Source organism: Dendronephthya gigantea, unplaced genomic scaffold (genome assembly GCF_004324835.1).
Source record: "Dendronephthya gigantea isolate DGI-Jeju-01 unplaced genomic scaffold, DenGig_1.0 000098F, whole genome shotgun sequence".
NCBI classification, from domain to species: domain Eukaryota; kingdom Metazoa; phylum Cnidaria; class Anthozoa; order Malacalcyonacea; family Nephtheidae; genus Dendronephthya; species Dendronephthya gigantea.
In genome coordinates this window covers 348,185-363,352 of record NW_021163108.1, presented here as the reverse complement: position 1 = coordinate 363,352, position 15,168 = coordinate 348,185, and the positions used below count along the sequence as shown (strand labels likewise).

The 15,168-nt window shown below is 36.1% G+C and overlaps 1 protein-coding gene and 3 non-coding genes across 5 annotated transcripts; 2 read left to right on the top strand and 2 right to left on the bottom strand.

The window, feature by feature from the left end:
* The first annotated feature begins 41 nt into the window (after positions 1 to 41).
* Positions 42 to 10,715, top strand: LOC114534181 (leucine zipper transcription factor-like protein 1). 2 transcript variants are annotated; one of them, XM_028555734.1, is made up of 11 exons: positions 42 to 164; positions 2,372 to 2,496; positions 3,048 to 3,242; positions 3,516 to 3,582; positions 4,130 to 4,210; positions 7,997 to 8,062; positions 8,494 to 8,652; positions 9,118 to 9,177; positions 9,424 to 9,468; positions 9,711 to 9,814; positions 10,385 to 10,715. In XM_028555734.1, the coding sequence occupies exons 1-11, from the start codon at positions 162 to 164 to the stop codon at positions 10,407 to 10,409; spliced, it is 930 nt and encodes a 309-aa protein (XP_028411535.1). In that variant the 5' UTR covers positions 42 to 161; the 3' UTR covers positions 10,410 to 10,715. The 2 variants fall into 2 exon arrangements, with proteins under 2 accessions (XP_028411535.1, XP_028411534.1); XM_028555733.1 differs by lacking the exon at positions 42 to 164 and adding an exon at positions 499 to 701.
* Positions 10,716 to 14,189: 3,474 nt separating this feature from the next.
* Trnac-gca lies at positions 14,190 to 14,261 on the bottom strand. Its single transcript has one exon. It is a non-coding gene; the product is annotated as a tRNA-Cys (tRNA).
* Positions 14,262 to 14,707: 446 nt separating this feature from the next.
* Positions 14,708 to 14,779, bottom strand: Trnac-gca. Its single transcript has one exon. It is a non-coding gene; the product is annotated as a tRNA-Cys (tRNA).
* Positions 14,780 to 14,930: 151 nt separating this feature from the next.
* On the top strand, positions 14,931 to 15,002 carry Trnam-cau. Its single transcript has one exon. It is a non-coding gene; the product is annotated as a tRNA-Met (tRNA).
* The last annotated feature ends 166 nt before the right edge of the window (positions 15,003 to 15,168 follow it).

The window sequence follows — 15,168 nt, the reverse complement described above, 5'->3', positions numbered from 1 at the left end:
GAGACTAAAATGGATGACATTCGTGGACACAGAACAGGAAGTGCATGTGTTTGCGTTGCCTTGGCAGGTGAATGCTGTGTGGCATTTCTGCAAGCCGTTACAGAACAATAAACTATTTGATTTTTTGACATATTCTCAAGCCTTTGTCGAAACCTTGAAGAATGGTGAGTAGCGTTTAAGGTTGTTTCTGGTGCAACGTATGAAACCCGATTTCTAGGGATTTTACATCTAATTCTATTAAATAATCACGCAAGCGGCTTTTTTAATATGCACTGTGCACAAAATGCATTCAAACTAATATTATGTATATTTGGGTTGTAATGATTTATAAATATATAGTTATATTTATAAATATATAGTTTTAAATATATCTTTGTATATTTTGGTTGAGTAACTTGAGTTCAGGAGATACACTTGGACGATTTTGCAAAGCTTAGTAAAATAACAAACTGAGTTCAGTGTAACAGTATGGGGGCACGAATTGTATACAATGGGCACGTAATACACTTCATACCAATCACTTTCGACGGAAAAGGGGATAAAATTATGGTGAAGTAGTGTTAAACTGTTCACTGTAATGAGTGAGATGATACATAGAATTGTGTTCAACATTGGAATGGCAACATTTCCCTGATTGGGCCATATCCATGATGAACCCTATAAACAACAACATTACAAAAGAATTAACACTTCCTATTCCGGTAAGATGCATATGTCTATCAAAAATATATAAGCTGCTGTTGAAGCCTCAGTCTGATGAAGACTAAGGGCTTGACCATTCACTAATTAGTATAGCAGCGTTGTTTAGATCTGATGTCTTTTATATGTGCACATGTACAATGTGCTGTGTGGATTAATTGGTAATCTTCTATGAACATATTAATTGTTGGCTATTGCAACCACAAGTTGCCTATAACTGAATGAATTTGATGTTTTTTTAACCTCTGAACCTCAATGAAAACTAAACTGAACAAATAGCAACCTATATAACAATGTTAGCAATTACCAATCATTTTGTAACAATAACAAGGTGCAACTACAAGTGCAAACCACATTTTTTGCACTAAAATTGACTATTTGACTGCCTTGATTGAGCTATTAAACATTACTTATTGTACAAAGCAATAAAATTAATGAATAAACAATAAGCTATAAATAGCATGGAAGAAATATATTTATTTGGTCATTTACATGAGTTTCATATGATTTGAATAATATGTTAGCTAGTTAATTAATTATAGATATGTGAATTGGCTGTCTTTAGTCACCTGGAAGATGCCTAATCTATTGAAATGTGCTATTGCAATATATATACTACATGCCATTCTTCATCTGATAAATCATTTTTTGCATGTCAGACATATATTAATTATAGCAAACAGCATCCGTAGAACTGCAACAAATTCAAATTGTGCCAGCCTTTATTTTCTTTCTGCCTATCTTTGGTTAATTTGAAAGTATACATAAGCTATAATGCACCTCAATATATTATGCAGATATACCTGATAAAACAGGCATGCATTTTTTTCTGTTTACAACCATGTCCCATTGCAAGGTTGTAAAAAATGTCTGAAATCACACTTTACCTTACTTGATACATGTTAATTGAGCATATGGTACTTTGTGATTGTGTTAATTAATGCTCATTAATGCTCATTCTTACCAGTGCGTGAGGGCCGTAGCTAAATACTTAATTAGGCAGGTGTACATACCCCTATTTATAATTTTGAAAGCTATTGTTCCTATGGCCAGTGCAATGCAGTAGCAGATACAGCATTGAATGTCAAAATAGTTACAACAGCCTTGATCATCATAAATTTTCAAATTTATATACTTTTATAACAGTGTTGTTTTATTGCGATTGATTATAATTATTTAAATAAGCTATTTTGATTGGAACAGTTATAGCAACAAAGGCGAAGTAGGGGTTCTCATGTTTAATGTGGGGTCTTAGCGCCCCAAGAAATTGGTAACTCGCCTCTGAACAGCAATATCATCAAGATATTGAAGGTCATGTTTCCGTAATCATAAGTGAATATGATTATTGCTTTAAATATCCAGGAATAAGGTGCTAGCTGTCCTCGGCGGTTCTATAGACCACGCACGTAAAACAATGACAGTAAACCAATACAATTTTAAAGGTTACAAAACAGAATCAAAAGATTTTTAACATCTTGAAACCCAAAATATGTTAAAACAAGAAAGACTAGGATGATTTTATTGCCGCATAATTATCAACCAGCAGCTAGACTAACTGGTTATATTTCGTGTTTCAAAATGATTATCCACACCGTAAAATCCTGATATACAGTATTTGTGTCTCAAATTTTTTCCAGATTTACAGTAATGAATAATTTCTGTTTAATGTCAGGGTGATATCGGGATAAATGAACATCATCAAGAAACAATAATAAATTACTTGAGGTTTGCCCGATACAATCGTGGACAATGCTTACGTTCCGTGGATGCATGTTTTGAAGAATATAAAGACGGTCGGTAAGTTTATTCTTGTTTTGATGAAAGGATCCTAGCTATAGCTAGTATAATCATAAATCGTCTTTTTGCCAGACTGCAAGTTTCCCACTAGCTAGGCTAAATTTTTCGATCTAACGAAATTTTTTGCCTGATTTTCCTTTCAATAGTGAGAATTTCGACCGTAGAGGAATCCGGCCTTTGACCGGTCACAATTAAAAAGAAAATTAAACAAATAAAAATTGATTCGACTCGCCTGGGTCAACAACTTTCCACTCGTTTAAAAGCTCTCTAGAACTCTTACTTTCCCTTTCGCGAGGGGGATTGTATTTCACTTCACGTTCCAGGGAATAGGAGAGAAGGGAAATATATTTTTTACGAGTATTTGATGGCAAAAAGCCTACCAGTACTATGACCAGCAGACCATTGTTCATAAGGGTAAAAATTTCTTGAGTGGTAGACGTCCTCTGGTTGAAATATTTACTAACATTCAAGCTTTCGACTGCTAGTCTGCATTTTCGACTTCGTTTGACAAGGCTAGGGGATTTTAATCGTTCCAAATCTGCCATCTACAGCTTGGTTGAAGATACATATACTTTGGAAGAAGTCCTAGAAATGCTTCACAGCTTGCAGTCTGTTGTTAAAGGGGAAGTGGAATCAGAGTTAATAAACACCGCGCACACGAATGTTCTGCTATTGAGGCAACTCTTTTCTCAGTCGGAAAAATGGTATCTTAATCTGCAAGCTGATATATCTGAATTAGAAAATAGGTAAGGTCACTCAATAATATTAACTTTGTAGTTATTGCAACAAAAGAGAATCCCCATAAGGACTTGCCATTATCTACATGTACAAGCGAATTACATGTACAGTAAGGTATCAGTTATGTTGAAAGCTTGTCTGCATGTATAATAAGCTTTACAATAATTTAAATAATTTGAAAAAAAATTGGTACGTACACTATGTAAACTGTTGTGGGTATAATTCGATACATACAGTATGTAAGAACAACTTTGCCTTCAATTTAAGTCTGCAATACTTAGGGAACTTATTGAAGAAATCGCGAAGTTCGAAGAAAGAGAATTCTCAGCAAAGAAGACTGTTTCGCAGGTACGTGTCCATGCAGGGTGTTTAAACTGCACAAAAATCCACAAACAATACAATGCGTACTGTCAGATCACAATTCAAAACTTAATTTGTAACTGTGTATATTGACAATACAATATCAATATAAGCGGCAAAAAATGCTGAATGCATGTGGACAATACAATCAATAACTATATAAGCAAAAAATGCTGAACATCTCTGTTCGGCATGAAATTTATACAGCGATTAATAAAGAAAAGTCGTCTTTTAACCCGAGAGCACAAACAAACTACATTCTATGTTATTTTTTACCTTATTTATATTCACTGGCATGTTCACTGTAAAATTTTACTAAATTTAAAACTTTCTAAACTAGACTAAACTTTCTAAAGTCTCTTCTTTAGTCTAGACTATAAAGCATGCGAGATTGCATAGAAAGATTGGTTGCATACATTGAAAAATAATGTGGAACGTTTTGCCCTGCGAAGTTGTCAATTTTTTTAAAGGCTTCTTATTAAGGCAACGTATCGTATATATTTTAATTACGTATATGGTTACATATTTTCTCTAGACGTCTGTTTCGTCCAAGTTAGCTCAAAAACCGAAGCTCGAACCTCTTAGTGATGGCAGCGGTTCAACACTGTTACAAATGGTAAGCATCTCGTTATGGTGAAGGAATATATAATACATACTGTAGGTTATCTGTTTCTTTATTTATAGATGGAAGGTGTAAATCTTTCTAAATGTTTTGCTTTATCGTTTCGGTCTAATGAGTATAAATTTAGTCAATATTGTTTTTCCAATCCAGTGTTTAGTTCTAGCGCTTCTCCATGCATCGCGCATTCTACATGACTAAACTTTTAAGCCTTTACTCTCGTGGGGTCGGTTGCCAAAAGGGAATAAAAGCTGCCACCGTAGATGGTGACTGTAAAAACTTGCTGGCGCTGGGCCTCATATACATCATTAATTTTTTTTGGTACTTTTGCGAATTAAGTTTATTTCCTTTCAATGAAACATTACTTTAAGACCTATAAACAGGCAGAATGTTCTCTTCAAGCCGAACCAACTTCCACAAAGACCGTTCGATTTTATTGCTTTGTAGCCGTATATATATTCTGCAATGAGTGCATGATTTCATGCAGTGGAGTTGGTTTGAAAAGTTAGAACGCTGCCATGCACCAAATAATGACAGAAAAGCTAGGCACGCTTGTGTTCATATTTTCAGTCCCCTATACGCGAGAGCGTTCCGGGGTATATTTTAAAGGCTTTTTACATGGCACATTACCGTATTAAATTGTTATTGTCTTTACGAATACAGAAATTATCCCTATGCATAATATAGTTTTATTGATTAACTACGATAGTTGTCATCTTAGATTATTAGTTTGACACACAGTATAATCATTATTATGCCGTATATTCTCGTGAAATTACGGGAAAATATAAGCGAGTATTTTTAATTAACGATTTCAAATAAATATTTTACAGTCTTTCAAATAATCATTCGTGTGCATGTTTATAATGTCGTCAAAGCGATACTTTATTTTTAACTCGTACAAGAACAAAAAAAGATGAAACAGTTGCAAAGTTTCTTCATAAAACAAAGCTATATAGCGATACTGTTCATCGCGTATCTGCTTCCATAGTGTCGCTTCTTTATATAACAGAAGGTTTAAATTTGGTTTAGCATCGGAATATAGAAACTGGATGCATGCATGTGTAGTAGGAGAGTCTCGTATATAATATATAGTCATAGTCTGTTGTTTGGTTAACATTTTTATGACAGATTCTATACTGAAACTACATATAGCTATATCAAATTTGTGTTCATAATAACACATCATTCTAATTTTTATTTCTACTGACGTACTGCATGCATTCTATACTACTGTCGTTGCAATTGAAATGTTGATAAAATATTGCATCAAATTCAGTACCTAAGTTTGTCAAGACATTTGTTGGGAAATTGGTCAATTTCCTGTAAGTCCGAATCGCCAATGATTTTTGTTCAGTGACTGAACAAGTATATATTGGAACAGGAAGTTGGGCAATTTCAAATATCTTTATCAAATCAAGGTAACGAATTGATGTAATATTTTTTTCAACACTTTTTCATTGCAACGACGGTGATAGTTTCCAAAAAATTAGTGACTCGAGAGCTAGACTGACCATCTTCATATTTTAAATTGATGATATATGTGCTCCGTTGTACATATATGTCGGCTTTGTTCAAACCGTAAGAATAAACTCAGTAGGCATAAGCACATATTATGACTTCTGCCGCATAAATAAAAAGAATGCAGGTGCTTGCATGTTATTGTTTACATTCATTCCATATATTCTCCGTATCCTAAACTTGTAAAAGTTTACATAAGTTTGTGGCTTAAGGAAATAGTAGAGTAGTTTTGATAGTGTTATTAATTGCCATAATTTCAATACGTTTTGAAGTTTGTTATGATATTTTATAACTTATATAATTGAAACGCTTTTTTACTAATAAACCAAATTTTCATCTTTCATAAATTTTATTATTTCTGTTTTTTTAAGTCTATCTGTATATATAGGGCCTAGTGATTAGTTTTCAAAAATTGCATGTGCTGTTTTCCGAGTAGATGAATGATAAAATAAAGCGCCACATTTTTGTGGATTTGTGATTCATTATATAAGCCTTTATTGCTCATTCTAAACTCGATGAAACGTAATTAAATTAAGGACACATAAAGTACGTGAAATTGTACACAATTTGTGTTTAAGGAGGAATTACGGTGTGAATAATCATTAAAGGAGCCTTTTGCAATCCTGACAAGAATTAAGGCATTTCAGCCTAATTTTAGAACAGTGCAAGTTATTTTTACACAAAAACATTGAAAATAAAATCTCTATAAATATAATAAAAATAACCGAGGTGCATCGTGGCAGTGTTTTCAAATGCATGTAATCTGTCAAATGTAGTATATCAGCTGCCTATAATTCGCCCTAGGCCTTTTTCAGATGAGTCAAAAGTTTAGCTGCCTTGAACCTGTATGATCGAAAGGAGAAGCATTTTGCCCATTTTTTCTAGGTAGTTTCGATAATCAAAATATAGATTTTTATGGGTAATGAGAGATCAGAATAGATAACCTTGTTGCATGAGTTTGTGATATGATCTGGCTATGAACAATTAAGATAGGAATCTACTGAAGTGAATGCGCATAATTTATATGATCTATGCATGTATGTATATGACGTGCAGTATCAACACAACTCAATATCGCCCTCTTGAAAAATATTTCCAACGCAAGGATGAGAATATAGTATGCGTTCTCAAAATGGAATCTGCCATGAAATTCGAACCGTCATTTGAAATGGGAATTCTGCGAAGTCTCGTACAGCATATGTATACGGTATTTTCCCAGCATTTATTTCATTATTGCTTGTTCATTGCTAAATCCTTTTAAATCATACATTTAGATTGCTCCCTGCACAAAAAGAAACGTATGATTCTAATATGAAATATGTAGCTTGCCGTACACTGATATATAAAGAGGCTAGATTTATAGATGTATATGATTAGAGAAAGTTATGTTTTATACTTTTTAACTATAGGCGCAGGCTATAAAGCATTAAATAATTCCCAAATATGAGTTTCTTAATTGGGATAGTTTGAAATGACATAATTAATGCCATAAGCTTCACAGCGCCCTTAAAAAACGCCCCAAACTAAACGCCCAGTTAACACTGTCAAATTTCCTTTGATCCAGTTGGAATTTGCGAAAAGCAAATCCCTCATTTTCAAAGTATTTGGTATAGAAATTCAAGGGAACTGAGACCGTGTAGTTAACACCGGGTTGTTTCATCGTGATACTCTTAACTAAAACTTAGATTTATCAGTGCAAATTTTCTCCTGTGAACCAAGAACTTTAACGGTGTAAACCAGGCCTGATATAACGGAGTATTGGGTACTATATTTCACAAGGAATAGAAAATATATTTGACACACGCGATATTGAGCATGAAGTGACCTACACCATCTCGTGCGTTCTAAATAACGGACAAATTGGAACAATCTTCTCTTTGCTAAATAAGGCGTTTTTGCTGTGATGAATGAGATTTAGGTTGTTGATGCGTAATTTGAGATCACGAACATCATCAGATCAGAGCCAGAGAATTTGGGAGGCCGAAGCAAAATAAATTTTAAATCATCGTTGCCTTCCCTTCCCCACGTTTACTTTTGACCTTCGGTTCAACCTTATGCCCAATGAAAATTGCCCCCTCTCTCTCCCCTCTGATAGACTCCGCATGAGATTTCACTTCAGGATGTTTGTTCCTCGAAACAAAAAAACTAAACATTGTAATTAATTTTTAGTTATATTTTTGGGTACGTAATTTTGCTTAGTTGTCGTCATATTTTATTTTCAAATTCCAGATTCCTCTTATTCATACATTGTTGTTTATTTAGGAAATTAATAGACTCCAAGAAGAAAATGCTAGGTTGAAAGAAAAAATTAAAATGAGTGAATCGATGGTAATTATAACCTACAGATGGCGGTTATATAAAACTCTTTAACCACACTTTGCGTAGTTAAATCCTATAGTTAACTCAGAAATACCCAACTCTGATTGGCCAATTCTGTCCTTAACTACTTTTATACAAATGGCCCCTGATTACTGTACAAAGTACCTATATCGCTGGCAGATCCGCATATCGCTGAATACAGTGGGAGGGCATCTTTAAATAGAAGTGGTATATGTTTATAATATTCATGTTCACACCGCTTTCATATACGAAATCAGTATGACAAATATTCGAACATCCACCACATCACCTCACTTCATCCATTCATAAAAGCGGCCAGATTTTATGTATAATTATATTCAATTTGAGACCTTATCCTTTAGTGAAACACGCGCAGTCATCACACCAAATGATATAATCATATCTTTTCGAATGTGTAGGCGGCCTGTGTGCTGGACGAGAGAAGTAAGTTGAAAGCCGATCTGGAAAAGACCCAGTCACAACTGTCAACAATGTCGCAATCTGGGGATGGAGAGGAAATCAAGGAACTGGAAAGGAGAATGCAAACAGTAACAATGGAAATGGAAAATGTTAGAAAAGTAAGTATCACGTGGCACCGTTTTAACGGATAGAGCGAGTAGCATTTTTTTAAAAGCACGCTGCTGTAAAAATGCCTCAAAAGCATTTACAGGAACAACGATTTCTAAACCGAAACTCTAATTTGCGAATATGGTATTGTCAATTTGAGTTATATCGAAGAACATCACTATAAAATCCATGTAAATTAAATCCATGAAAAAATGTGCAGAGTATAGTTTAGTATTTATCATACTGGCATTAATTTGGGTAAGATAAATTTGCATAATTGAGAGCTCTGAGAACAAAATCCTGGAAACGTCGTTATAGATTCTTTTGTCACGTAGCACTCACCAGTTGGCTCATCATATATGAATAAAAACAACTGTATACACTTTACGAAACAACAAACAAAACATGATGAAATATTAACCCGGTAATTACACTATAGTGAATACGGTTTATACTTTCTGTTATATCATTTTAAGGCTAGTTCCACTGGCGGTGGTAAAGTTTCCGAAATAGGGGAGCAACTCTCAAATGCCAAGGTATAATAGCTAGATGCCATTTTGGTGGACACCAGCATAGATTATTTTAAATCCCTCTGCTTTCGTTTTTTAATCTCAAAACGTGCGTTTATCATGACCATTGAGATCACGTGAATATAAACATTCTTGACACATATAGCTGCTCAGAATTTACGTATGTGTTTTAAAACGTCCTAGAAAAAGAGAATCACGTCAGGTTGTTTATTTATAATCTATAAAGTATGAATATGTTATGTTTCTTTGTAGCATGAAATCCTGCGGTTACAACACGATTTGCAAGAGAAGGAAAAAGTAAGTGGTCTGGAAAACTTACTTTTATTCTTGTTACATAATTTCGTGAAACTTAGTATTATACCATTATATCCTTTCTATTCATGCTATTATCATCATCCCCGATGCCACCCACTATATTTAATCGGCCTTGTACGGTATAGTTCATATGACATGTCGTATTTACTGGGTTGCCTGTCTTTACAATGGCAAAATTGTACGTATTACCGTAATGTGGCTAAGTCAAAGTATTCATCTTATAGGAATTGACGAAAAAATTTAATGAAACGACACAATATACAAACATGAAGCAAATGCTACAGACCAAGAATGAACAGATGAAGAAACTTAGGCAAAGACTAAAGAAGTAAGCGATTGTAACCTGATCAGGTTGACAAAATTCATCATTATTATTTCATTTCGTTATTTTAGAGTGTCTTCATTAGCGTTTTATAGTATAACAGTTAGGTGTGTCACAGTTACAAAGTGCTTTTGCACGGGAAAACTATCGCACTTTGAAATCCCTCCGTGAGTGTTTTCCAATTGTAAGAATCTTTGCATTTGTTTTCTCTATATGTCTTCATTCTGGGTTTGTTTATGTTTGACACTCCAGCTGTTTGTCAGTCCAGCTGATCAAGATCATGAGGTCACGAGGTGCCTCGACAAGACTGAATTATTCGTCCCCGTTCTTCCAAGTAATAGTTTAAATGGGGTGGAGTAATAGTTTAAACTAAATTACAATTGATTTGTTGATTGTTTTCGTATCTATTTTGTTCGCCTAGAGCTAGGGAAACCACGTTTAACCATTACGCGTGGTAACTTGAAATATTCTTTAATTTGTTTAATTCTTTTATTTTATTATATAATGTGCAGTGTTTTATTGGCGAATCAGCCATTGTGAAAAGCGATTCATGTATTATTCTGTATTTATTTTCAGATACGAGCCCAATTTTGAATCGTGATATCAACTGGTCGTAGCTTGCTGAATTTCTTTCTGATTCCATGATGTTGATAATGCATATTGAAATGGTCCATCTTTATTGACTTTGAAACTTTTTACTATTACAATGCTGTAAATTTTTAAAACTGTCAAGTTAGTCACTTTCGTGCATTATCATATGTCTGCTAAGGTTTTAGGGCAGCGTTAATAAATTATGTTGCATTTTAAGTCACGATGCTTTATAGCTGAACTTTAATTATTTCAGTATTTAATGAACATTATGAAGCTTATTATTCCGATTATCAGTCTAGATACAGGCACATGTGAAATCAGGGGTGTTATTTTATGGAATGCAATGGAATATAATATTGTTTAATTATTATAGTGCTATGACCTTTGCTACTCCGATTGTGTTAGGCTTTTCTGAACGTCGTATTTTGCGTGTCGAGCAAAAGAGTTATAATGAGGTCTTGCATCATAGCTGTGGCCGCAGTAGCCTTGCCATGCAGCATGATGATTTATCCCGCTATAGCTATACTAATATTTTGGTCTTCATTTGAGTGTGAAGACAATAAATTTCTAAATATATTATAAATATAACTCGAAATTTGCATAGCTGGACCAAATCGTCAGGATTGCTCCAAAATAAATTTAGAAAAAATCACACCTTCTTCCGCTGAAAAACAATAAATCATTTTAAATCATATTGTAAGTGCTTCCCAGATTATAATATATAAATATAGCAGTTGATAATAAAAATACCAAGATAGATAATTAAAGGAAGCTAACACGGCCTATAAAACGAGAGTATAAATAACGAATGTAAAATATGAATAAGAGAGTTGGATCTAGACCTGTTGTGTGTGTGAAGTAAGCTCGGCTCGTTACAACTGGTGGCAGCGGAAAAGTGCATGATGTCGACTGCAATTCTTCCGAGAAAATTTGATTATGGTGATTTCGACGCTTGGTTACGAGAGTTTGATGCCTGCTGCTCCGCGAACGGTTGCGAAACCTCCCGCTTTCTTACGTGGTCGAGCCGCAAGTAACTTCCATGCTGTTCCTGCGGCTGAGAGACGGACTTACGACGATGCCGTGTAATGGATGCGACGAGCCCTTTCCGAAGCTAAACGCGAAAATTTCTTCGCTGATTTCGAACTGCGACCCGAGAAGGATCCGGCCATATACAAATGGGAATTAGAGAATATCTTTCAAAAGCTGACCCATCTCTTTCCGATGATGCTAAGTCCGCGTTGTTGACGAGGCAGTTCTCGAAACGTCTACCACCAACCCTGAAGTTAAAAATGCTGGAGCACATGCCTACACCTACTCTGGCCCAAATAGTCGAATTCACACAACGATTTCGTGGGCTTGGCCTACCAACCGTACCAGAGACTCCTCGTGTTCACATTGACGCTATCGCTCACCCACCGCATCCACCTGATCCACAGTTGAAAGAGATTGGTTGCTGGCATCGCCGAGAAACAAAAAGCACTCGAGAACCGCCTGAACCGTACAGAGACCTCTGCGAATCCCTCCCCTCGGCCGTCGTCCACTGGTACCTGCTATCCATGTGGTTTACCGTTTACCAGGGCATTTCGCTCGAGATTGTACGCGAAAGCGACCCTTCAGTGCGCGTCGAACGATGACTTGCTACAATTGTGGGAAACCTGGTCACATCGCACGAGAATGCCGCTCATCGCATCATTTAAACTACAATGGGATGGACGGAAAGTCGGTGGAGGTCGCGCCCATCCTGTCGTAAGTACAAATATTATTGATAATTGTACAGTTATCCACCCATTTGTTGACTGTTTTGTTGACCAAGTCCGTGTTAGTGCTCTCATTGACTCAGGATCAATAAAATCAATTACATTACGGGACACCCGACCAGTCGAAGGAACAAACACGTTTTAGTTGTGGTCGATCATTTCACCCGATCAAAAAGTCAGCACAGTTGCGCCACTCCTAGTCAGTCACATTTTCTCCATGTTTGGCCCCCAGCAGTCTTGCATTCAGACCAAGGCAGAAATTTTGAGAGAACGCTGCTGCATAAAGTGTGTAATTTATGGGTATTACGAAAACGCGCACTACTAGCTACCATCCTCAGTGTGACGGACAGTCAAAGCGCCAAAACCGCACAATTCAGCCTATGCTTTCCTCCTTTGTTTGTAATAGGCGAGATGATTGGGACTTGTGGCTGGATTCAGTCACGTTCGCTTACAATGAGGTAGTTTTTGGCCAATTACCTAGGCTGCCAGTTGAATTGGAATTAGGCATGCCGCTAACAACACCATCCATGCCCCCAGAGCGAATATTTACAGTCAGTTAGGTCAGCATTTCATGATATTAGACGCATAGCAGAGGAACATTTATCAAAAGCATCGGAGAACCAGGCAAAGCTCAATCAACCGACAACTACTTGATGGCCTTTCAAAACAGTCATGTTGAAAAGACCGAGAGGCTGGAAGTTCCGACATAGATAGGTGATGCCTTATAGAATCCTAAAACAGGCTGGGGTAGACTATCATATTGTTTCAAAGGGATTAGGAAGTAGGCAAGTTCAAGGTGGCTATGTTACACCCCAACAAGGCGGAATTGACGGATTTCCTCGCGCTCGACCTGCCAGACTCAGACAAAACATTAACCCGCCATTAAGACACGGGTTTGATTGAAAGCATGTCCTCGGGACGAGAACATAAGCAGAGGATGGTGTGACGGATATCGGATAATGGAGTAACTGAAATATATATAGACTAAGTATATAAACACCAAATAGAATAAGGAAAAGTAAGTTGCCGCGGATGCACCATTGCAAGTGCTTCCGAGTTCCGAGATTAATATATAAATATAGCAGTTGATAATAAAAATAGCATTGTAGGTAATAAAGAAGCGTACACGCCCTATAGAACGAGAGTATAAATAACAAATGTAAAATATAAATAAGAGAGTTGGATCTAGACCTGTTGTGTGTGTGAAGTAAGCTCGGCTCTTTACAAATCGAGAAACGTCAAAATGACACTACATGGAAAAATATTTCATCATTTAATAACAAAATTAAAAAAAATGCAAATTTCTACGTAAAAATTTCTGCTATTCTTTGTACTCTGCTACATTTTAGTTGATACAAGGGAGAATTATTCGAAACAAGTGTAAAAATATCGCATTCGCTGCAAAGGAAAATTTCTGATCGTAGATCCTTTAGATCAAGCAGAATCCAAGATGGCGGACTCACCGGGTACATCTGGAAGCAATCCAGGCAAAAGGCATCCAGTTGACAAGTTTAGCGTTTATTCTTTCTATGTTGACAAGACTAGCGCATTTTCCGCGGATTGGCAATCGAAAGAGTCAAAAGGGCTCCTAAGACAAAACATCGAAACCATTTCCTGCTAAGGTTTTCATTTAATTAAACAGGTCTCTTCAGTGGACATTCCAAGTGTCATTTTTATACAGAAAGATTTTACATAAAGAAGTAGAACGATTGTTTTAAACGAGTTTCTACCGAGAACTGAACTCGGATTTTCGGATTCAGAGTTGGAAGTGACACCATAGTCGAAATCATAGTATAGTCGATACACGCACATTATTAGGATAAAGCAATTATATTCCCCGTATTCCAGGTATGGAGCCCAGGTTTACAAATATATAGAACATGCATGTATCCTAAGAGAGTCATCTAAAAAACCTAAACTGCTAAGATAATATTCCAAGCCGGCGGATTGTTGTCACGAAAATAAATTGGGATTTTTCATGCACTAATTAATAAAATAAAGATAATGAATCTTGCTTAAATTTATCAAAAATAAGGGAGCGAGCGGAGTTGTACCACTGACCTCTCGATCTGCAGTCGAATGCTCTACCACTGAGCTACACTCCCGATCGTTGCATGCGCTATGCCTGTTAGATTCTATTCTCTTAGATACCTTTAAAAACTTTCCCCGCTGTTCTTAACTTATTCGGTATAGCACAAGTGAAAAGAAAATAAAGATGAGCTTATATATTCATGGCATATCAGTATTGGGCAGCAAGCAGGGTGGCGCAGTGGAAGCGTGCTTGGATACCATAGTCGATATCATAGTATAGTCGAAACACGCACATTATTAGTATAAAGCAATTTATATTCCCCATATTCCAGGTGTGGACCCCAGGTTTACAAATTATTATATAGAACATGCATGTGTCCAAGAGAGTCATTCAACAAACCTAAACTGCTTAGATTATTTACCACACCAACCCATTGTTGCCACAAAAATAAATTGGGATTTTTCATTTACTAATTAGTACAAGAAAAATATTCAATCTTCCTTAAATTTATCAAAAAGAAAGGAGCGAGCGGAGTTGAACCACTGACTTCTCGATCTGCAGTCGAATGCTCTACCACTGAGCTACACTCCCTGATCGTTGCATGCGCTATGCCTGTTAGATTCTATTCTCTTAGATACATTTAAGAACTTTTCCCGCTGTCCTTAACTTATTCGGAATAGCACAAGTGAAAAGAAAATAAAGATCAGCTTATATATTCATGGCATATCAGTATTGGGCAGCAAGCAGGGTGGCGCAGTGGAAGCGTGCTGGGCCCATAACCCAGAGGTCAATGGATCGAAACCATTTCCTGCTAAGGTTCTCATTTCATTAAAATGGTCTCTTCAGTGGACATTCCAAGTGTCACTTTTATACAAAAAGATTATACATAAAGACGTAGAACGAATGTTTTAATTGAGTTTCTACCCATAATTGAACTCGGATTTTCGGATTCAAAGTTGGAAGTGATACCATAGTCGATA